The following is a 24886-nucleotide window of genomic DNA, read 5'->3' as shown; positions in this document are numbered from 1 at the left end:
TTACAGTTGGGTTGTCTAAGATTGACTGACTCAAGGCACTCAAACTGCAGTTCTCCAGACCAGGCCAGTAGAGGGGGTTGTCGGCCTTGGAAATATGACATCATACCAGCCACGCAGCCTGAACAGACTCCAGGAATTCTTAGCATAAGGCATTTACCATGCAGATGGAGGGGCAGGGTTAGTAGGGGAGGGCAGCATCCCTGCTCTTTGCAGGGCAGGCAGGGGTCTGAAGGAGGAGCCAGGCAAGCCCCAAGCTGGCTGAGGAGCCCTCCTGGCTGGCCAGTGGGCAGGGGTGTGGCACTGCCGTGGCCAATCAGAAGAGCTGAGAAAAGCTCACAGGAAAAGATAAGGCAATGCTGGGAAACCGAGACTCGCCAAGTTCTACTCTCTTATTTGAAACGGTATAAATTGAGAAAAAAGGAAGCACTTCAAAACAACATGAACATCACAATGAGATCACACTAAGATCATGATCATGTGCACTGCTAATAAAGTAAGATAAATAACATGAAGAGGCGTTGTTCCTGGGTTCTGACCAAGTCATAAATTCTCCTCTGAACTGGGACTCTCCCTGATTCAGCTCAGGAACCACAGCTACGCCTGAGAATCGCTCCCGTTCCGTCCCCGTCCCTGGGCAGCATCCTGCCAGGCTGGCTCTCAGCACATAGCCTTCAGAATTTTACAATTAAATGCAAGAAATAACAAGTTGCAAACACACATCAGAGGTTCCTTATACCCAAAACAAGCTTCACGGGCTCTACCCCATCACCAGCTCAAAGAGACCCCTGGCGTTTCCTCACTTCACCACGTCCATGCTATTCTGTTAAAGCACAAGGAAACAGAAATAAACACACAATTCTATCCATGGCACTTCTTATTCATTTCTTTGGTTATCTTACTTTTTGTTTGCAGAGCAGTGGTGAAAGTTGAAATGACTGGCTAAATGAGATTTAGGGATTACATGAGGATTTACTTTCATACGTTCTCTCCACTTGCAGACCTAGTACAGATTTGGCTGTATTTTTATTGTGCATTAAATAGCCGAGGAAATTAGACTCAAAAGGCAGATGAAGGCATTTGCATCCGAATTTGTACTCATAAATGCTGTGTCCTCCAGTAACCCAGAGCGCCCAACTCTCAGACAACCAACCCAGTTGCCATAGCAAATAATATAAACATATGGGTGCTTTAAGATTGCGCTTCACAATGCTGATTCTGCTTAGTGTGACTGCTGTCTACACAAGCCATCCTCCGTCACTGTTTGGCTTGGGCTTGTGACGCAGGCCCTGGTTGGTGAGATGGCAATGACACTCTGCTGGAGCCTTCTGGAAATGTTTTCTTGTCTTATAAAAGGAAATGCCGACAGGGACTTGCTCCTCTTCATTGATGTCCCTGAGTGTTGCAACGTGGCGCTTCTAGCAGCTGGGGCCACCTCGGGACCGTGAAGGAAAAAGCCAAAGTATTTCTGAGAAGTGGCTCTAGGTCCCAGCATCACCCAGCTACTCAGTGAAGCAACGCTGCAACATCGCCTGCAGCTGTCTTGTGTTGCAAGAGAAGGCAGTGTCCTTGTGGTTGAAGCCAAAAGCATCCTAACAGGTACTAGGCTCAAAAGAGAGCTGGGGAAATACAACTGAAAACCAGAGTTTTGGTTCATTTTGAGTAGGGAAATACTGAAAAGACTGATCTCAGCCAGGGCTGGCAAGAACGCTCTTGGACACTCAGGCGAAAGGAGAAATCGCCACAGCTTTCTAAAGGCCGCTTGGCAGCTGCGTACACTTAAACCAGGCACAGCCCTTGCTGAAGCAATTCTGTTCTAAGAGTGTGTCTGCACATTGCTTCTCCTCTTCCTTGCCCTGCTTTCAGCCTAGGAAGGTGACCTGCACCAACAGCACCTGCCCAGTTTCCGCCCCAGTGAGGTTTCTGGGTTGGCTCAGCAGGGGACTAGGGTGGAAGGAGTGGGATATCTGGCCCTGCCTCCCACTCCAGCCCCTGGCTGGGATTCTAGGCCGAGCCTGCCTCTCAGGTTCCAGCTTCTTGGCCTGGGTCACTCTCTGCAGAGCCCCTCCCCTTAATCCTTTCAATGTTGGTTCCCTTAACTCTACCCTTCTCCCCGTAATTGACAGGCCCTCATCAATTCCTCTGTTCAGCCCTCTGAGCACACCTGTCGCTCAACATGCTTCCTGCCAGGACCCTAACACGCTCTCCTCAGAGATGCACCCCAGACCCAAGGGCTTCACTACAGCCTTGCTGCCGTTGGTTAACTCAAAAGCCCACCTGTGCAGTAACGGGGACAGTTAAGTATACCACGGTTCATGCATTTTACACAATATCCTCTTTTCAAACAAATACTTAGGAAGCAAGTACTTCATGTCCAAGGACTGGCCTAAGAGCCGGGTCCACCACAGTGAGTGAAAGCCAGTCACAGTGCAGCCTCTCAAACTCGAAGTCTTGGTGGGGAACTGGGCATGAGCCACACATCCCATGCAGGAAGGTAGGGCTACGAGCGCCCGGCCGGGCTCAGGGACACCGACGCAGCAGGAGCTTCTAGATTAATTACTAAGTGAACAAAACCACTAAAAACACAATCTCAACAGAACTCGCCTAGTCATGTGAATAAAAAGCGCACATCCATACGTGTGTGTTTGGGAAGGACTGAGTGATGTCTGAAGAGGTGACTGCTGAGTGCGGATAAGGGAGCTGCAATATTTGGAAGACCGAGGAGGGATCTTTTTCTTCCTTCCTGATAATACTTTTGTAGTCATTTTTGGCTGTAAGCACATCTGCATGGACAACTTTTGAAATTAATAAATCATCAAATAAATAAAACTGGTTATGAAATTGATTAAAATGGGACATCACCTGATTGGGCCTAAACAGCCTCTTGGGCAAAACAGCACAGGAAAGTCGTGAACAGATGCTCACCTGCTTTCCTCATTTTCACTTTAATTCCGTGATGCCTCTGTGTCTGACATCTCTCCCAGGGTCTGTGACTCTGCTGGTCCTCAGTGCCCACTGAGGGGGTCCTTTGCCGTCATCAGGCATAAAAACCTCAAAGCTCTCCATCCTCAACATGGGGTCCCTGGGCCAGCGGCATCAGCCTCACCGGGAAACCTGTTGATCTGCTCATTCTTGGGCCCCACCCCAGGCCTATTCAAAGAAAGACTCCAGGGGCAGGGCCTGGCAATGTGTGTTTCCACCAGATCTGTGTTAATGCTCACATGAGCCAGCCCAGGTGATGCTGACGCCGGAGGTGCAAGGTTGGGAGCCAGTGTCTAAGGCAACTATGCCCATGGGGACAGGGGCAGCCCCTGGAGGTTCAGAAAGAAATTAGGGAAAATCTCTTCGGCACATTGAGGCAATTAAGACACACACAAGGAAGCTTTTTAATCTGTGTTTGTTTAAATGGTGTAAAGTCCCTCTCCCCTCTGCCTCCCTATGCAACCTCAACAATTCAGTCCCAAAGCCTCAGGCAGCAGCCTAGGTTGGGTGTCCAGGGATCAGAGCCCAGGCCAGAGGGTGGGCGCACACAGTGGCGGCCACAGAGAGCTCAAGCAAATCAGTAATAGGGGAAGATAACTAAAGCCAGTAAAAAAGAAAAAAAAAAGGCCAGGACCGGTGGCTCTCGCCTGTAATTCCAGCACTTTGGGAGGCCAAGGTGGGTGGATCATTTGAGGTCAGGAGTTTGAAACCAGTCTGGCCTACATGGTGAAACCCTACCTCTGCTGAAAATACAAAAAGTAGCTGGGCATGGTGACTGGTGCCTATAATCCCAGCTACTCGGGAGGCTGAGGCAAGAGAATCGCTTGAACCTGGGAAGTGGAGGTTGCAGAGAGCTGAGATCACGCCACCGCACCCCAGCCTGGGCGATAGAGCAAGACTCATACTCAAAAAAAAAAAAAAAAAAAAAAAAAAAAAAGAAAGAAAGAAAGAAAGAAAACAAGAAGAAAAAATACATTATAATAATGATTTTCTTTAAAAGGCAGAGTAAACCCATCTAGGCATCAAATCGTTAACAACAGTTATCTCCAGAGAGCAAACTGAAGAGAGGGCTGAGAGGGAGGTGGAAGAGATAGTCACCTGTAATTTCCTTGCTCATGTGGGGTTATTTTCCCCAAAAACACTGTGTATTATATTTTAAAATCAGCCTCCAAGAACATCAGCCAGGCCAAGTGGAAGACACAGGGTAACGGCTGAGGCCTCTGCCCGCCTCCTCCTGTCCACCCAGGCGGGTTTCCAGCTGTGACACTGCCCTCAGGATAGCCCAGAGCCTGGTACACACCCTGGCCACCTGATCCTGCTACCTGACTTGGACTCCTGCTCTGACTGGCAGCACGGCTCCCCCTGGGCGGGCCAGCTCCCAAGAGAGCTGAGAACACAGGAATCTTCGCTCCTACCCAGCCTCCCACCTGCCACAGTCTGAATGCTTCTGTTCTCCGAAATTCCTATACGAAAATCCTGCCTCCAGGACGACACTACAGCACGTGGCTTTGGGAAGTGATGAGGTCCTGAGAGAGGGGTCCTCGTGGTGGGATTAGTGCCTTCACAAAAGGGGCCCCACAGAGCTGCTTATTTCCTTATCGCAGCCTGAGCAGGTGAAGACACGATCTGTGACCAAAGGCAACAGAGAGAAGCCAGGAGTGTGACTAGAACCATCGAGGGACACCACCCAATTTCTGTTCCTTAAGGAAAATGGCAGGGACAGGCCTCTGTTGATGGGGAGGATGGGGTATTACACCTAATTCAGTGAACCCTGAAAAATTCTGGCAACGCCCCACAGATAGAAGGGCAGAAAAGGAGAGGTGGTCTACGGGGATGCTTTGAGACCCTCTGATGCCATTTTTCAACACCCCAGGCACATGAAGCCAGGGAGGACACTAAGCTCCCGGTGCCACCTTCCCCCTGAGGTGCCACCAGGCAAAGGGTGGGGGCTCCCCTTGGTTGTTACAGGCTCCCATGCCACACTCAACTTGGAAGTAAAACTACACATCCCAGGAGGGGAGTGGCTGCGTGGCCTGCACCTGGCCCCGAGTTCTTCCCACCATGCCCCAGGTTGCTGGGCGCTGAGCCTGGAAAGCAGCTGGAGCCCTTTCCTTCTTCCTTTGCCAGAGTGCCCTCCGATCTCCAAGAGGACCTGTGGCATCCTTGACTTAAATAAACCATAGAAGGATGAGCGCAGTCCCTGCAGAAGAATGAGCAAGCCAGGAAAAAAACAAACAAAAAAAACCAACCCTGGATCAGTGTAAAGACAGTGAGATCCAAAAAGAAGGGGGTGGACTACAGGTTTCAGGGCAGCATCTTCATCTGAAATAGACTGATTGCTCCCTGGTTGTCTAGTGTCTAGGAAACAATTTGAAAATTGGTTTACTGCAAGAAGCAAAAGAACATTTTTCAAATTTTAACAATCCATATTCTTAGAAAAATTCAATAGGTCACTGACTCAGTGAAAAACATAAGCATTTGTGGAAAGGGAAGCAATTTGAAATCTGGAGAGACTGCATAAAGTTAAAAAAAATTTAACTGCGTTTTTGAATGTGGCGCTATAAGACCAATAACTTTTGGTAGAATATGTTGGAAGGAAACAACCACAAAGAAATATGGGCTTTTACTTAGCAGGTCTGATGCTGGTAGCAGTGGCGGTATTCTAATTTCTGACTCTTTGGTTAAAAAAAAAAAAAAAAAAACTGTCCATAGCTGGAAACTGAGCTAATGAGGTGACTGGGTCTCTTTTCCCTCCAGGAAAGTGCTGGTGCTGGATGCTGGGTTCTGGGTGCTGTCCAGGGGACCCTCTGGCTGTATTTAGTTCCTAGGCTGCTCCACAACTCTACAGGGGTAGAAGTTAAGCTGCAAAACTGATTGTCCACAGCAAGGCGATTGCATTGTATCTGGTAGAGAGATAATTTACTTCCTGTTATAGCTCAGGCTGCTATAACAAAATCCCATAGACTAGGTGGCTTAAACAACAGACATTTATGTCTCATAGTTCTGGAGACTGTGAAGTTCAAGAACAAGGCACCAACAGATTCCTTTGCCGATGAGGCTCCTCCTCCTGGTTTGCAGGTAGCTGTCTTCTCACTGTGTCCTCACATGCTGGAGAAGGAGCGGGATGTGGTCTCTTCCTCTTCTTATAAGGACACTAATCCCATCATGGTGGCCCTACGCTCATGATCTCATCTAAACTTAATTACTTCCCCAAATCCCCACCTCCTAATGCATCATATTTGGGGTTGGGGTTTCAACATATGAATTTGAGGGGGAGGACATAAACATTCAGTCCATAACATCACCTTATAGAAAAGATAGCCCACAACATTATATTCTATTGCCTTATAGGATATAACCAGTTTTGCATCTATTAGCAGATGTATTTCAGCATTTGTGATTGCCTCTATGTGCCTCTTCTTCAAATTTCCTTTGAACTGGCCTTAACTAATTACTAGCCCATCACTAATTAATGAGTTTTCACTTTCTATCCACCTAAGAGTCAAATTTTTAAGCTTTTGAAAATTGTCCTTTAGTATCACCACTTTTTGTGCACATCTGTCGTAGGACAGGAAAATGGGTAAATGCACTGTGATTGCTGCAAACCAGGTTTCTTGCTGACAAAGAATGGGGAGAAGCATATGGAAAGGGTGAAAAGGAGGAAGACTGGTGTTGCATTTGGATTGGAGGTATCCTTATTTTTTAAATATTTTTTTTTCTAACTCTGCTCACTGAAATGCCTAGAAGCAATAACATTTAGTGTGAATGAGCACAGCTAGAGCCCAGATTTTGGTTTCTAAATACTATCCCCCACTAAAAAAAGAACTATCATTCCTTGAAGATACAGCTGGTTACAGAGGGGGACTGGGAAGGTCCAGGGAGAATGTGGAACACTTTGGTGTGTCATAAATCAAGAAAATACTCAAAACTGACAGAAATATGACAAAAGGACACTGGAGCCATCTTCAGGGTTACCAACTGGCTGGGTTTGGGATAACTTCAGCAGTGAAAAGAACGAAGGCGTTATTGAAGTAGAACACACAAAATTTTTAAAAAATGAGTAATGGTACTGAAAAAAGGGTGGGGCTAAAGGAAAGCTCTTCTTTATAGAAAAATATCAGATAATAAGTGTAAAATAAATGATTCAGAAAAGGATTATCAATGGCAAAAACTGGCAGGGAAACAGGATATTCATACAATCTCTAAGTATCACCTTGCAGATTACTTATTAATTACAGAGGGGAAATATCTGCCTTTAAAATGGAGAAATGTAAGCAGTTCGTCAAATTTAGCATCACCCACACCAGGACAAACTGGCAGTATGTGCTCCTGACAGGACACACCAAGGACATATCATGGCCAATGCCATATTCTTGCCAAAAATATACAATGTGCTTCTGACTCTGAAGAAACAATCATGGGTGAATACAAAATCAAAACACCTGCAAATAGGTAAGACTTTGGAAAGTACCTCATGGGTATCAAAGCACAGCTATTATCTCTAACACACAAAGAGCTCTGGCAGATCAGTAAGAAAAGAAATCCGTTCTTATCGTACATTCTCATACCGTCATGACCTAATCCTTGTCCCAGCTCTCACCAGCAACACCTGTCCCTCATCTGTATTTCTAGCAGGGATCAGATTTTGGAGCTCCATCTCTTCCTGACTTGCCATGGAGACCTCTTTACTTAGAGGTCTCAGAGCATTTCAAAGTCATGATAGCCAGCTCAAAACCAATGTTCCTCCCATTCATCTTCTTTTACTTATATGCCCTTTGCAGTTGGTGTTATCCCCTGTCCCAAAGCCCAAAGCCATCCTAGACCCCCAGCTCTCCTCCATGGCCCACGTCACCACCATAGCCACACAGCTCCCAGCCCTTCCCTGTGCTCTGAGCCCTCTGCTAGGCCCCCAGGATCCTCTCACCCCTGTCACCACTCACAGAGCCTCACGCTACTGAAATACATTCCCTTGCATTGGGCTTAGACCCTTAATGGTCTGGTCCCCATCCTTCCCTCGTCTCTCCTAGACACACGCCATCCTACAGCCATGCCCACCTACACTGTCCCTAAGACTCGCCATTCCTGAGAACGGCCCAGCTCCCTCTCAGCCCCAGCTCAAACCCCCTTCTTGCAAGACCTCATCATGAACTTCAGGCTAGATAGAGTGTTCTCGCCCCACAGCACCGAGCTCCAGCAGAGAGATGGTGCTGGGCTTCATGTGTTTCTCTGTCCCATGAGCTGCAGAATTACTCAAGGATGGGACTGCCCTGCACTTCTGTATCCTTGGTCCCTGACATGGTAGCTGGCCCATGAGAGGAAATGAATCACTGAATGCCTTACAAAGCCCTTTCACACTCTTGCTAGGCTTTCAAAGCCTGGAAGCCTCGATGGAAGTGATGCCTCGTGCTCTGAAACCTGAGGAGGTGAACACATGTTAGCACAGCCCCTGGCCCTTCCTAAGTTTGGAGAGCTCCCCACTCTATTCGTCTTGATTGAAAAGTGGGGTGCCCAGACCACTCCCACCACGGGGGATGAAACTGTCAAACACGGGTTTTTCCAGCTTCCCTGGCCCCCCACCCATCAGATCCACCCAGGGTGGCTTTGGTACAGGGGCTTGTGAAGCAACAAGGGACAAGGAGGTCTCCTTTTGGTGACAGCAACAGCCATTTCTCAACCAGAATCAACATACACTGTGGTCTGCGGCACTTCCTCCAGTTTCCAGGCCCTGAGTGGGATTCTCAACAACCCCTGACAACCATGTAAGCTTCCCCTCCTTCCCTCAACACACAAGCACCTGTTCTTCCTGGCTCAGCCGCGGGCAGCTTCTTTGCTTGCAATTGAGAACTTGACCGATGAAACAGACAGAATCTTTGGAGGCCACGAAATTTGAAAGTGATCAGTGATAAATCTGGTCAAGACCACTATTCCAAATGAAGTGTGATTATGAAGAGGCAAGCATAGGTTTCATGTCTGTCCTCAAAAAAATGTCTGGATACAATTCCAAAGGAGGAGAGTTGCAATGCACTTGGCAATATGGACATAAGCGCCGTCCCCTTGATGACTGATGGGCTGAGGGCCACATGCTTGGATACCCGCTCGGAAGACGCTCCCACTGATTTCGTCCCAGCTTGTTACACAGATACTCTCACAGCTCTCAGAAACAGTTTCTGGTGTTTCTTTAACTCTACAGGTAAAGTGCAAGGTCACCTTCTACGCCTGTCTACTTTCATGATTAACTATCACTGAGACACATGATCGTGTCTCTTCCACTGGTGGGTCTGCCAGCCTCATGCCACCCCCAGTCTTCGGGAGCAGGATGGAGTGTGAGGCTTCAGGTGCAACGGTGACAAGGGTGGCTTTCTGGTGCAGATTCATATTCAAAAACTTTGGGCAGTATCAGAGCTTGATCTGCCCATACTGAATTCTGAACAAGTGGGTAAATGCATAGCGTGTGGACACAGTGATCAGCCCTTCCCTGGCACCCCTTGGTAGCAGGACACGGTTTCTGATCATTTCCATCCTGACTGCATCGCACCGGAAGCCCGGGCTGCCCAGCAGCGGTGCTCTGGCTACGGCTCCGGGAGGAAAGGGGAAAGCCAGCTCTTACCTGCCTGTGCAGCTGTGATTAGGGCTGTGTTCCCCTCGCTGTCCTGCCAGTTGACGTCAACGTGGGGGCACTCTGCTAAGGCCACCACGGTATCCACAAAGCCGTGGTAGCAGGCGACAATAAGGCCGGTCTAGAAATGAAGAGGGGAAGCGGGTCAGAGGGGCAGAGCTGGAGCATGGTGGGTCAGCACTGGGGACCCCGAGGGGCACCCACTACCCTCCAGGGGGCTGGACAAGGCAATGACAGGGACCTGGAGTCCCAATTCTCAGAGATGGTTTAGGGTGAGCCAGCTGCTTGATCCTTCTCAAATGTGTGTTGAGCACTGACTCGAGTGAGGGCCTTGACGTGAAGACATCAATGAACTGCTGAGGTCTCAGCCCTCCTGCGGTGTGCTTTCTCCAGGGAGGGAAATGCACCAACTATGGGGCTCGTAGAGAAATAAATGACAGAGCGCGGCAGACGGCGATGGGGTAAAAAAGGTGCGTGCAGGGCGGTGTGCAGCTCTGTAGGGAATAGGGTGGTCAGGCTGGGCTTGGCAGAGGTGATGTTGGGGCCCGTGTGTGAAAGAGGCAAGGCAATGGGCCACACGGATACAGAGCGGGGAAAATACCCCAGTAGAGAAAACAGCTCAAGCAAAGGCCCCAAGTCAGGACCATGCCTGGTGCATCCAGGGAGCAGCCCAGCGGCCGGCGGGGCTAGAGCAGAGTGAGTGAGAAAAAGAGGAGTAACCCGGGTCCAGGAGGCAACAGGGGGTCTCAGAGACAGTGGACAGGGCCCTGGGGACCCCCTGAGTAGGAGCAGTGTCCTGAGCCGTCGGCTGCCAATCATCTGCATCCACTCTGGCTGCTGGGCAGAAACAGGCTCTAGAAGAATGGGGTGGAGGTGGGGGGCTGATGGGAGACCACTGTGGGGCCAGGCAGGCGAGGATGGTGTCACACCAGGGTGGGGGCAGCAGCTGGGGAGGCGAATTTGGATTCTGGAAAGGAAGATTTGCTGTTAGAATGGAGGTGAGGTTGAATAGAAAGAGTCCAGGATGACCCGAAAGTTTCGGCCCTAGCAGCTGAGAGGATGCAGTTGCCATCAAATGAGAGGGTCAGGATGTGGGACAGAGTGGGCGTGGGGACAGATGGCATGCAGACTTCAGTGTACTGTATGAGACTGTCTCTGGACAACCCAGTGGTGACGTCAGGTAGAGATGGACAGCAGCGTGGAGTCACAGGGAGAGAACCAAGCTGGATACATACACTGATCGTTGATTTTGTAGATCTATTAATTAAGTATTACCAGATGTTAAAATCCCAGCTCCCAGTGGAATAGCGCAGGAAGTGGGGCTTTGGTAGGTGAGTAGATCACAAGGGTGGAGCCCTCACGAATGGGATTAGTGTCCTATAAAAAGGACCTCAAGAGCTCTCTCGTGCCTTTTTCCTCCATGTGAGGACACAGAGAGAAGTCTGCAGTCTGCATCCTGGAAGAGGGCCCGGGCCAGAACCCCACCGTGCTAGCACCCTGTTCCTGGGCTTCTAGCCTCCAGAACTGTGAGAAATAAATTTCCACTCTGTATAAGATCTTGGACTTCTAGAACTGTGAGGAATAAACTTCCATTCTGAATAAGTACCCAGTCTATGGTGCTTTGTTGCAGCAGCCCAAGTTGACGAACAGACCTCGTAACAAAGAAAAACAGCGTAGACTCAGGTGTGAGGCTCACCGCCTCACAGACGCAGATACAGTAAGATGCTAAAATTCAACCCAGGGTAGGAGCTAATGACCAAGCAATCAGGTGTCACTCTTGGCACTGCCAGCCACACCACCACTGCATGAGAGGCACAAAGTTTATATTTACAGCAACTCCACAGGGGCCCAGCCCGATTTTCACCAGTTTTTTGTTTGTTTGTTTTTGAGACAGAGTTTCGCTCTTGTTGCCCAGGCTGGAGTGCAATGGTGCGATTTCAGCTCATTGCAACCTCCACCTCCTGGGTTCAAGTGATTCTCCTGCTTCAGTCTCTCAAGTAACTGGGATTACCGTCATGTGCCACCACGCCCGGCTAATTTTGTATTTTTAGTAGAGACAGAGTTTCATCATGTTGGTCAGGCTGGTCTCGAACTCCTGACCTCGTGATTCACCCACCTCGGTCTCCCAAAGTGCTGGGATTACAGGCGTGAGCCAACACGCCTGGCCAATTTTTAGTAAGAATATAACTTTTCATGGAACAACAAGAAGACTCGAGTAGCCCTGCCCACTTATCTCAATAAGGCTCCTAGTTGCCCTACAGAAGAATATTAAATCACAAATATTCACATTTTTAAAGTTCTACAGAATACCATTGATTTTCTAACACTGACATCCATACCACGGCATAATCAACTCAATAACTATTGACTATGGTAAAGGCTTTTTAATATACTCTAGCTTATGCACCCTTTGAAATAGGTCATTCCATCTATACGGTGAAATGTTTCACAATAATCTAATTTTAAATAGAAAAGAGTGGGCTGCAGGCAGGCTCTACTTAGAAGCCACTGAGGTTTCCAGCCTCTCTGGGAACTAAGAGTTCGCTGCCACCACCTCCATTCTCCCAGCTAACCTACCCACCTGCTTTCGCATAAATGTGCCGGAAAACTTGTCATCCCACCAGGGAGCACCCAAAAATCATTTTTAACTTCTTTGGATGGAGATATTGCTCTAGTATTCTACAATTTCCTGACTTATAAATAAAACATACTGAACATAATGTAACATCTTCCTTTGCATATAATTACACAAGTAGCTCATATTTATTGCAGAAAAAGATCCAAAAATTAAAGAGAAGAAAAAAAGTTACAGACCAGACACAGACACACACATATGCACACATTTTTCTTTAAACTAAAACAGGACCATTTGCTATATGTCTTAGTTAGGACTATATCAGCAATATCTTCACATCAATAAAAGTAACTCTGTGTCGAAATTTCTGGTAGATACAGAGTATTTGATTCTATGTGGGGTAGAATTGTCATTATTTAACAAATCCCTATTCTTGGATACTCGGATGATCTGTTTCTCACTTTCTTTCTTATGAGTAAAACCTGCAGTGAAACCCCTAGAGCTAAGGCTTTGTGTATTTTGTTTCTTGTTTTCTCAGGAGACATTGTTAGAAGCAGGATTTCTGGACTAAAGAAAATAGGTATTTTGAAAGCTTTTAGCATATACTGCAAACCTGCTCTTCAGGAAGGTCCCAGATGGCACCTGCCTTTGCCAACCCTGACATCCAACCTGCACTTAAAGGGCTCAGGTTAAAAGGAACGCCTTCCCTAGGTGGATACAAGAGAGACACTCTCAGGGCTCCGGAAGTATCTGGCTACTGAATTAGGTCTCTTTCAGGACCACCCTCCTCTCCCCTCCTTCTCACCTCAACCAGTGAAGGGTTCTGCTCTGGACTGATAGCACCTCCTTCTCCCCACCACACTCCTCCAGCTTCCTAAGGTAGAACTTCCCAAAATGTGCAGCAGCCACCTGCTGACAGCCACCTTGGGAAAGCTGATATAATATTTAGAAACCTAAGAACAACATTTTTTTTTTTTTTGAGATGGAGTTTTGCTCTGTTGCCCTGGCTGGAATGCAGTGGTGTGATCTTGGCTCACTGCAACCTCTGCCTCCTGGGTTCAAGCGATTCTCCTGCTCAGCCTCCCGAGTAGCTAGGACTACAAGTGCCTGCCACCAAGCCCGGCTAATTTTTGTATTTTTAGTAGGGACAGGGTTTTACCATGTTGGCCAGGCTGGGCTCGAACTCCTGACCTCGAATGATCCACCCACCTCAGTCTCCCAAAGTGTTGGGATTACAGGTGTGAGCCACGGCACCCAGCCAGAACATCACTTATTATATTAACAAATTAAATGAGGCCAGGTGCAGTGGCTCATGTCTATAATTCCAGCACTTTAGGAGGCCAAGGTGGGAAGACCACTTGAGGCCAGGAGTTTGAGACCAGCCTGGGCAAGACAGTGAGACAACATCAAGAAGAACCACACCAAAATATTAAGAACAGAAGGAAGATGAATGGGAGGTGTGTGATGGTTAATTTCATGTATCAACTTGGCTAGGCCACAGTACCTAGGTATTTGGTCAAACATTATTCTAGATATTTCTGTGAAGGTATTCTTTAAATGAGACTGATATTTAAATCAACAGACTTTGAATAAAGTAGATGCCCTCTGTCATGTGAGTGGGCCTCATCCAATCAATTGAAGACCTTAAGAGAAAAAAGGCTGGCCTCCCCACACCCTGGAAAGAAGAAACTTGACCAGCAGTGCTGCCTTCAAAGTCAAACTGCAACTCTTCCCCAGATCTCCAGGTTTTGAACTTGCCAGCCCCTACAATCACGCATGCCAATTCCTCAAAACAAACCTCTCTCTTTCTCTACATATATGTTTATACATACACACACACACACACACACACACACACACACACACAATTTCTCTGGAGACCCCTGACCAATCCAGGGTGGGTAGGGTGGGGAAGCAACATTTTGGAAGAACTACTTTCACTTTTTTTTTTTTTTTTTTTTTTTGAGATGGAGTCTCACTCTGTCACCAGGTTGGAGGGCACTGACGTGATCTCAGCTCACTGCAACCTCTGCCTCCTGGGTTCAAGGAATTCTGCTGCCTCAGCTTCCCAAGTAGCTAGGACTACAGGTGTGCACCACCACGCCCAGCCAATTTTTGTATTTTTAGTAGAGATGGGGGTTTCACCATATTGGCCAGGATGGTCTCAATCTCTTGACCTTGTGATCCGCCCTCCTTGGCCTCCCAAAGTGCTGGGATTACAGGTGTGAGCCACCCCAATATGATTCTGTGCAGTTAGAATTCTTCTGTAAAACAAAGCTGTATTCATGAGGAAATTACATCATTTTAATTAACACTGAAAAAAGTAAGCAAACAATGTTGTGTTCATTAAGAAATAGTTTTACAATAACCACTGTAAATAAGTGCAAACAAGAGCTGTCTTGCACACAATGTTTCACAGAGCTGTCTGTGAAGGAAAAAGGAGGGCTGGATGCTGCATGAGGCCCAGCAGTCTGCAGAAGAAGTGGGAGCCCACAACAGCCAGGGGAGAGACTGAAGCACCAGAGGCCCAGGGAGCCCCAGAGCCACATGGGGCCTATGGTACCACAGTAGGGGAGCCATCATCCTGATGACCCAGAAGAAAAAGGATGTTACCATGTTTGAGTGTGAGAAAAAATTCCAAGAACGAAGAGAGTACATTTCAGATACTTAAAACTCCATTTCTATAAAACCCCATAATAACACCAGCAATAGGTTGGGGGAGATGTCTATGTGGCTTTATGAATGAATGCAAGAATTCTGGCCTCTAAAGAGCTACTGTATTTCTAAAAGGCTGCCATGAGCCCCTGCTAACACTTGTGTGATTTGCTGGGTAAACTATTTTAGGCAAGTTTCAATCATCTCAGGATGTTTTAAGACAATGCAAATTAAAATCATCAGGGGTCTAAGAAAAATCTTGCACTGGGGACAGGGGTGGGCATCCAGGAAAAACATCAATGATAGCATTTGGTGGCAGCAGCTGCAATGGCACAAGAGAGATGGATTCCCTGTGAGGGGCCAACTTCCTGGTTCAGTTCACACAGGTAACGCAGGAATACTCAGGCAGCGTGAATGAAGACTGACTCAAATGTTCTTCTGGTGACAGGGCCTTACCATCTGCCATGGACGGAACGTTTGTGTCCCTTCAAAATTCATATGTTGAAATCCTAACCCTCATGGTGATGGTATTAGGAGACATGGCCGCTGGGAGGTAACCAGGTCGTAAGGGCAGAGCCCTCATAAATAGGATTGGCGCCCTTATACAAGAGGACCCAGAGAGCTGCCTTGCCCTCTCCACCCTGTGGGGACACAGTAAGAAGGTGCTGTCTGTGAACCAGAAAGTAGGCCCATGATCTTGGACTTCTCAGCCTCCAGAACGGTGAGAAATAAATCTCCATTGTTTATAAGCCACCCAGTTTACTGTATTTTCCTATAGCAGCCTAAACGGACTAAGACATCATCTAATTAAGCTATTCTCCAAACAAGATTCCAAAGGAAAGGATACTTCATACAAGTCTTAAAAATTCTAAGATCCCTCAACACCAGTTCATTGCTTCAACATATCATAGAAAAACGGTGAGTACTGCAGCCTCAAGCCCAGCGCCACAGGCAGGAATCCTTTCCCTGGGCCTAAACGGAATGAAAGAGCATGAGAGGGAGGCCCCAGTAAGGCAGGGGATCTTCAACACATGTGGCTTGTAGAGAAGACCAAGTGTGCACATCAACCACCACTGCTGGCCTTAAATTCCACACTACACTAGGCACTGGGTGTCATACAAGGCAAACCCTTCCCAATCAAGTCTCAAGGCTGGCCAACGAACTCAATTGCAAAGACCAGGCAGCCAACTTCCTTTCTGAAGGGTCTCCCCAGGAATTCAGATTTGTCTGCAATTTCTATGATATGACATCTATTTTTCTTGAAATACACTCCCTAAATGTGAATGTTAGTATCTTGAACCAGGTACTTTCTGGGATGTGTTGTTAGAAGTTTGGAGGGTAAAGGTCAGGTCCAGGTCTAGTGCAGAGGGGTGGCAAGTGGCGAGGGGAGAGGACTTCCTCACCAGGAGGCAGGACCCAAGGGTCAATCCCTGCAGGGTGTGGCCCCAACACCGCAGGTCAGACACCACCATTTCAGCCCACTGCCTCTCCAGAGCCAGCTCATAATAAAGAATCCCACGGAACGTTCCATGCACCAAACTCTTAACCACGCATCAGTGTTGGGGAAAAGCAGGCGAACCACACAGACACAGGGACAACCCCCACTGAGCTGCTTGGACTCAGGCAGCCCCTGTTCCAAGTGCCCTTTGGTATGTGTGTATGAGTGTTTATTATGAAAAAAATTCCAAATATAGAGAAAAGTAAAACAGAAAGTAAGATAAGTAAGATAAACACCCATGTCTTCACTGGTTACATTAACAAAGGTCAATATTTTGTCATAACTGCTTCAAACATTTTAAAGGAATCAACATTACAGAAAAAGTTGAAATGCCTTTTTGTACTTTCTTCTCTGTCCCTCCCAGAGGTGATCACTATTTGGTGCTGCTGTGTATGCTCTGATTTTGCTTTTGAATTTTTATTACATATGCATGTATCCATAAACAATATATTTTTATTTATTTATTTATTTAGAGATGGAGTTTCACTCTGCTGCCCAGGCTGGAGTGCAGCGGCGCAATCTCAGCTCACTGCAACCTCCACCCCCCAGGTTCAAGCAATTCTCCTGCCTCAGCCTCCCAGGTAGCTGGGATTACAGTCTCCCGCCACCATGCCCAGCTAATTTTTTTATTTTTAGTAGAGACAGGTTTCGCCATGTTGGCCATGCTGGTCTCAAACTCCTGACCTCAGGTGATCCACCCATCTCAGCCTCCCAAAGTGCTAGGATTACAGACGTGAGCCACTGTGCCCGGCCCATAAGCGATATATTTAATAGGCAGCATTATTTCCTATTTCAAATATTTGCACAAAACGCTCTCCATGTACATTTGAGCCTGAAGCTTGGTTTATTCACACAGTGCTGGACGTGATCTAGCCAAATCACTGGCAAATGCATCGTGACTACTATAGTGTCTCTGCATGTTCATCCATGCCCCTAAACTGATAGACACTGTGTCCAAAGTTCTGTGATTATAAATACAGAGCACTGGAATTAAAACCTTGATCTGTAGCTCCTGATGCACCTGAGCTGGAAATTAATTGGGATCCTTGTCTGTGTCAGTTTTTCGACCAGGGCACTATTGACATGTGGGGCCAGACGATTCTTTATTCTGGGGGGCTGTCCCCTGTACTAAACAATCCCTGGCCTCTACCCATCAGATGTCAGGGGCATCTTCTACCCTCATTTATGACAACCCAAAATGCCTCTAGACATTGCCAAATGCACCCTGGGAGGCAAAATTGCCACGAGGAGAGAACCAGTGCTCTAAGTGGATAAGCTGAGGGTAGAACATGAGCCAAAGTCCTCTCCAAAGCGGCTGCAACAACTTCAACTCCACCACTCATGGGTGAAAGTTACAGTTTTTCTTCATGCTTACCAATTCCCAATACCTTTGCATTTTCACCAGTCAGATGCGTAAACATTCTTACTGTGTTTTCACTTCGCATTCCCCTGATTGCCAGTAAGACTGGCCACCTTTCCATGCATCTATTGGCTGTCTGGATTTCCTCTTTGGTGAAGGATTTAATTATGTCTTTTGTCCATTTCCCATTGGCTTCTTTGTCTTTTCCTCATTGATCAGTAGGAATTCTTTTTTTGTGTGTTTTGTTCTTTTTAGATGAAGTCTCACTCTGTCACCCAGGCTATAGTGCAATAGCATGATCTCAGCTCACCGCAGCCTCCATCTCCCAGGTTCAAGCGATTCTCCCACCTCAGCTGCCCAAGTAGCTGAGATTACAGGTGCCTGCCACCATGCCTGGCTAATTTTTGTATTTTTAGTAGAAATGGGGTTTCACCATGTCGGCCAGGCTGGTCTCGAACCCCTGACCTCAAATGATCTGCCCACCTCAGCCTCCCAAAGTGCTGGGATTACAGGTGTGAGCCACAGCACCCAGCCCAGTTTGAATTCTTTATAATACTTGAGGACAGTGGTGTCCAATAAAGACATAAGGGGAGCCACAAATGTAATGTAAAATTTTTTTGGAGACAGGTCTAGGTCTGTTACCTGCTGGAGTGCATCACGGCTCACTGCAGCCTTCGCCTCCCAGGCTCAAACAATCCTCCCTGCTCAGCCTCGCTAGTAGCTGGGACTATGGGTGAGCACCACCACATCCAGCTAATTTTTGTATTTTTGTAGATATTGGGTTTTGCCATGTTACCAAGGCTGGTATGGAACTCCTGGGCTCAAGTATCTGCACTCCTCTGCCTCCCAAAGTGCAGAGATTACAGGCATGAGCTACTGCACCTGGCTGATAATTTTTAATTTTCTAGTGGCCAAATTAATAAAAGCCAAATGAAATCCTAATAAATATATTGTATTTAACTCAACATATCCAAAATATTACCATTTCAAAATGTAATCAATGGAAAAATTTTAATGAGCTATTTTACTTTTTTTGGCTGAATCTAGTGCATATTTTACACTTATAGCACACCTCAGTTGCACTGTGTTCCACAGCCACTTGGAGCTACCAGCTACACTACTGGGCAACACAGCCCTAGACACTAAAGCTGGCATCAGGATGGCCCTGGCGCCCAAGGCTGGCACTAAGCTGTGGCAAAGGAGGCCCTGGGGCACCAAATTTAAAGAGGCGCTCCCTCTCAGGTACCACAGAGAGTAGATGCCTCCGTAAATGCTGCCCCTGGACCTGAAGCTCTGTCAAGGGTGTTGCGATTGTTTGCTCTACACCACTTGCTTTTTCATTTTCCATCCCGTTTTACATTTCGATGCAGTCATATTATTCATCTTTTCCTTTATAGGCATGCTTTTTGTCATGTGTTTAAGCAATGCCTCCTATTCAAAAACCCGAAAGATATTCCTCTGTATTTAATTTCAAAAGTTTCAAAGTGTATTTTTTTTCATAGTGAGGTCTTGAATCCACCATGGTTTTTATTATAGAAGTTTAATTTTACCTTTTTCTGCTTTCCTAGCACAATATATGAACACATCCATTCTTTTCCCATTGGTAGTAACGGCATTCTCAAGCTCATCCCACCTCCCCATAAACATATGAATGAACCTGAGAGTTGCTTCCACTGGTCTAGCAATCTACCTCGGCCCCAAGGCAATCCTGATTCGCTACTGCAGCCTTGTGTTTTCCAGGGAAGAAACCTTCCTTGCTTCCCCTTCGGAACAGCCATGGCTTTTTTTTTTTTTTTTTTTTTGAGAAGGAGTCTCGCTTGGTTGCCTAGGCTGGAGTGCAGTGACGCAATCTCGGCTCACTGCAATGTCCGCCTCATGGGTTCAAGCGATTCTCCTGCCCCAGCCTCCTGGGTAGCTGAGACTATAGTCATGCACCAGCACGCCCAGTTAATTTTTTTTTTTTTTTTTTTTTTTTTAAGTAGAGACAGGGTTTCACCATGTCTGGTCTCGAGCTCCTGACCTCCATTGATCCACCCGCCTCAGCCTCCCAAAGTCCTAGGATTATAGGCGTAAGCCCCCGTACTCAGCCTGCTGTTGCTATTCTTGATTACCAAGCTTCGTTTTAAAAATCAAATTCAGCTCTCAATCCTCCTAGAAGGAATGGTGATGAAGATTGTGCAAAACACCAGACCACAGGTCACCAGAGGACACCTAAGACGACATGCGCAGGCTGCCAGGAATAGGCATTTGTGATCCTCCTAGAGAGGGCTAAAGGAAGCTGCTGCTAGGAGGCACTCAGTAACAAGGAGCTTTAAATGACACGATGAACTCACAGAGTCCAGCAGGAAAACAAGCAGCTGGAAGCTCGTCGTGCAGTGTGTTTCACTGTCCCAAGTAGACTTCAGTATTCCTCAAAAATGTCCCTGACAAACACTCTCCATTCTCTCCCACTTACCCTATACAGTAGCACACACAGGAGGAATATTCATTCGAGTATGGGTGACGGTCTTTGAAGAAGCTGGTGAAAGTACACACACAAAGTCTTTTTTCATTGCTTGAACCAGGACAATTCAGTTGCACTGGATTCAGCTGCAGTACTCACTGGCATTATTCCATTATCTATTTCTTCCTGCCTCTTGGTAAAATTGCATTTCCCCACCCTTTCTGAGTTCTGACTTGACCATCTGGTTTGCTTTGGGTAATTAAATGCAAGTGAAATAGCAGGTGTCGCTTCCAGGAGGAAGTTTCAAGAGACGGTGGACGATGTGCCACCTTCCCTTTTCTCTGCCTTGACTGCCCTTGAAGCTCAGAGATGCGACTGCTCCCAGCCTGGGCCTCCGGGGTGAGGGCAAAGAGAGCAGAGCCCTGCCCCCTCCAGCCGGCGCACAAGAGCATGAATGAGCGAGAGGCAAACCTTTGTTATTTTGAGCCACTGGGACTTGAAGTGGTTTGTTATCACAGCAACACTGTCTATTCTGAGTGTGTGTGTGTGCGTGTAACAGTAGCGTACATCATCTATTCATGTGTCAGGTTGCCTACTTTCTTTTTCCCTTGGGAAGAACTGTCCTTTATTTTAAGATTATGTCTTTGATACTCGATTGGGCACAAAATGTACTTATAAAATGGGCTGGGCGTGGTGGCTCATGCCTGTAACCCCAACACTTTGGGAGGCTGAGGTGGGTGGATCACTTGAGGTCAGGAGTTCAAGACCAGCCTGGCCAACATGGCGAAATCCTGTTTCTATTAAATATACAAAAAAATGAGCCGGGCGTGGTAACGCACACCTGTAATCGCAACTACTCAGGAGGCTGAGGCACGAGAATCGCTTGAACCCAGGAAGTGAAGGTTGCAGTGAGCCAAGATCGTACCACCGCACTCCAGCCTGGGTGACAGAGTGAGACCCTGTCTCAAAAATAAATAAATAAATAAATAAATGATGGTGACATGCATTTATGACTTTTTAATTTATTTCTTAGCTTGCAAAATGAAATTTGGCAACTATGTCATGCCACCTATTCCAAAACCATTTTACAGGAGGTGAACCCAGCAGCCTGGGCGCCACGGTCCTGTGCTATGCCACTGCACAGCCGAGCGTGCCACACCCGTCGCTTCTGAACTCCCCCATGGCCACACCAAACTCCTGGTGGTTTAGGTTCCCCCTGGTGCCACGCCTCACGTTTTCAGGCCTCAAAGCCTTTGCAGGTGCAGTGGCCTCCGCCGGGAATGCTCGTCTTCCCTGCCCCTGGCCCCATCAGCAAGTCAGCCTGCACATTTCTGAGTCTCCTGCCAGTATGGCCCAAACCCTTTGATGCCCATTTACTGACGCTCTCACAGGGCTGCCATTCACACACCAGCCCTCACTGAACAATAAGCTCCAAGTGGAGGGAGATCATATCTTTTTAATTTTGTTTCCCAAGTGCCTGACATCTACAAGACGCTCAATAAGCATTTGCTGAATGAAGGCACGCGCCCCTGAAACGGGTCAGTGCCTCCTACCCAGAATAATACCCAGCTTACTCTAAACTGAGGGCCGACACACAGTGCTGTGAGCTTGAAGCTTTTTACGTTTCCTCTACAGTCAGGAAAGGAAATGACTTCAGGTCCCAAGAGACCTCAAAGACGCAGCTCCCTCCCAGTATGGTGTCACTCTTGGTAGGTGCCCCAAGACCTGGGGATGAACAATATAGATCTGAAAACAAGAGCCAAATTCAAAAGAAAATGAAAGTGGACCCAAGAACTCCACGCTGAGGAATTCACTTCAGAGACATCAACAATATGTCAAGAGCTGGGCCCACGCCTGTAATCCCAGCACTTCGGGAGGCCAAGGCGGGAGGATTGCTGGAGCCTAGTAGTTCAAAAGCAGCCTGGACAACATAATGAGACCTTATTGCTAAAAAAAAAAATTTAAAAACTAGCCAGGTGCAATGCACACATGTACCCCCAGCAATTTGGGAGGCTAAGGTGGGAGGATCACTTGAGCCCCGGAGTTGGGGGCTGCAGTGAGCTATGATCATGCCACTGCACTCCAGCCTGGGCAACAGGCCCTGTCTCCCTGTCTCAAAAAAAAAAAAAAAAAAAAAAAAAAAAAAATGGAAGTCAAGAGATTTGTATCTGTATAAAGATTTGTAACTACACAGCCTGAAAAACACCCAAATATAAAACATACATCAAGAGATGACTGGCTAATGAAATATATGTTATGGAGGCCGGGCGCAGTGGCTCTTGCCTGTAATCCCAACACTTTGGGAGGCCAAGGCAGGCAGATCATCTGAGGTCAGGAGTTCGAGACCGGCCTGGCCAACATGGTGAAATCCCACCTCTACTAAAAATACAAAAAATTAGCTGGCCGGGGTGGTGCACGCCTGTAATCCCAGCTACTCAGGACGCTGAGGCACGAGAGTTGCTTGAATCTGGGAGGCAGAGGTTGTGGTGAGCCGAGGTCATGCCACTTACTGCACTCCAGCCTGGGTGACAGAGCAAGACTCAGTCTCAAAAACAAAAAGCAAATAAATATATGCTATGGGACACGACGTCACTCACCCAAGACAGGAATGAAGCAGTGATGCATGTGCTGATGTGGGAAGATCTTCACGGGAGAGTGTTCAGTGAGAAGTAATAACAGCCACAGGTCAGAGGAGCTGATATGATATTATTTCTTCTCATGTGAACTTCTAAAATGTGTGCGTGCCTCTGACATGGCTATGTTCATAAAAGACCTTTCATTTTTCTGAAAGAGGATGTTGTAAATTAAAGTAGCCATCATCAAGGCACATACTGAGAGGGAGGAGTCTTTTTGGATTTTATTATAGATTTTGGGTCTGTTTCAATGTCCTTTTGATTTCACATATTTTTAAATTATACCAGTAAAGTTATGTTGGCAGCAGTTGCTATAGGTGATATTTGTTTTTTGTTTTCTGTTTTGAGACAAAGTCTCGCTCTGTCGCCAGGCTGGAGTGCAGTGGCGCGATCTCAGGTCACTGCAACCTCCACCTTGTGGGTTCAAGCGATTCTCCTGCCTCAGCCTCCCGAGTAGCTGGGACTACAGGCACTCGCCACCATGCCCAGCTAATTTTTGTATTTTTAGTAGAGACAGGGCTTCACCATGTTGGCCAGGATGGTCTCGATCTCTTGACCTTGTGATCCGCCCACCTTGGCCTCCCAAAGTGCTGGGATTACAGGTGTGAGCTACTGCGCCCGGCCAACATTTGTATTTTTATCTATGCTTTTCTGCTTCAAATAAAGAGATGCCTAATAAACTGTTTTAAATAAAGAGATAAGACATTTTATTAATAAATAAATATGTAAAATACATCAAGATAATTCTTTCCAACATGGGGTCACCTTGTAGCCCTGTAATCAGGATTTGATAAATTCAAGGTTGTCAGTAATTCAAAACAATTTCCCTTTAGACTAAATTTTGCATAAAATGTAAATCTTATTATCACTGCAAACCTCTCGCTAGGATTTATGATTTTAGATTAGTAATGTATGAAACTACTACTTCGTTCAACTGTATTCCCTCTGCCAAGTTCATGTATATACCTAATCTCTTCCTATCTCAGAGGCTCGTCTAACTTTCCCGACACTGAGAGTGGTTTCCACGCAGTGATCATACAAGCATTCTGTGATGAAAGAAAACTAAGCCTGTTAACGGTTGACCTGAAGGCAGTGACTGTCAGTAACAATTACATGTTCTTCTGACCATTGATTCACTTAATCTTTTTGAAATTAAGCTTGGAATTTTTACAACGGATGTACAAAGCTCGACAGAGAACTTAAAGGAACTAGCAAGGCTAGAAGAGCAGAATATAGAAACTCACTCGGCCAGGCATGGTGGCTCATGCCTGTAATCCCAGCACTTTGGGAGGTTGAGGCAGGCGGATCACCTGAGGTCAGACGTTCGAGACCAGCCTGGCCAACATGGAGAAACCCTGTGTCTACTAATCATACAAAAATTAGCTGGGCATGGTGGCGAGTGCCTGTAATCCCAGCTACTTGGGAGGCTGAGGCACGAGAATCACTTGAACATGGGAGGCAGAGGTTGCTGTGAGCTGAAATCTTGCCACTGCACTCCAGCCTGGGCAACAAGAACAAAACTCCACCTCAAAAAAAAAAAAGGAAGAAAAGGAAAGAAACTCACTCAATGAGAAAGAGGTCATGCAGGGGATGAATTACAACAGCAAAAACACGGACCCTGTCCTAGTACCATGTATGTCTGTTATGAGTATACTTTTCTTATTCATTCCATACCCTGTACTTCTAATATTCACAACCACAATTGTGGTAGCCAGCCTCCTGGATGGCCCCAATGATCTTCGTTGCCTCCTGGTATTCACATCCTTGGTGATCACCTCCCTTGCTGAATCAGGGCTGGCCCCATATGGCAGGAGTAATGGTGTGTGCCTTCCAAGGCCAGATCCTAAAAGATCTTGCAGCTTTCACCCTGGTCTCCTGGATTGCAGGCTCTTGAGGAAGCCGGCCGCCATGCCCTGTGGACACTGGAGCAGCCCTATGGAGAGACCCACAGGGAGAGGAACTGAGGCCCCCAGCCAACTGCCAGCACCAATGTGCCAGCCATGAGAGAGAGCCACTTTGGAAGGGGACCCTGTGGCCTCAGTCAAGCCTTCAGACAACTACAGCCACAGCCAGTATCCCACTGCAACTCACGAGAAACCCTTAGTCAGAACTGCCCAACCAGGTTCC

At 47.1% G+C, this 24886-nt stretch overlaps 1 protein-coding gene across 2 annotated transcripts in view; it reads right to left on the bottom strand.

The window, feature by feature from the left end:
- Positions 1 to 24886, bottom strand: part of ANKRD33B (ankyrin repeat domain 33B) — a 105865-nt gene that overhangs the window by 39748 nt on the left and 41231 nt on the right. For both annotated transcript variants that reach the window (XM_003263163.2, XM_030813909.1), the window contains exon 2: positions 9587 to 9716. In XM_003263163.2, the coding sequence (XP_003263211.1) occupies positions 9587 to 9716 (130 nt within the window). The remainder of the gene's footprint in view (positions 1 to 9586; positions 9717 to 24886) is intronic.

This window comes from Nomascus leucogenys, chromosome 6 (assembly GCF_006542625.1).
Source record: "Nomascus leucogenys isolate Asia chromosome 6, Asia_NLE_v1, whole genome shotgun sequence".
NCBI lineage: Eukaryota > Metazoa > Chordata > Mammalia > Primates > Hylobatidae > Nomascus > Nomascus leucogenys.
This window is presented reverse-complemented; position numbering and strand designations above follow the sequence as displayed.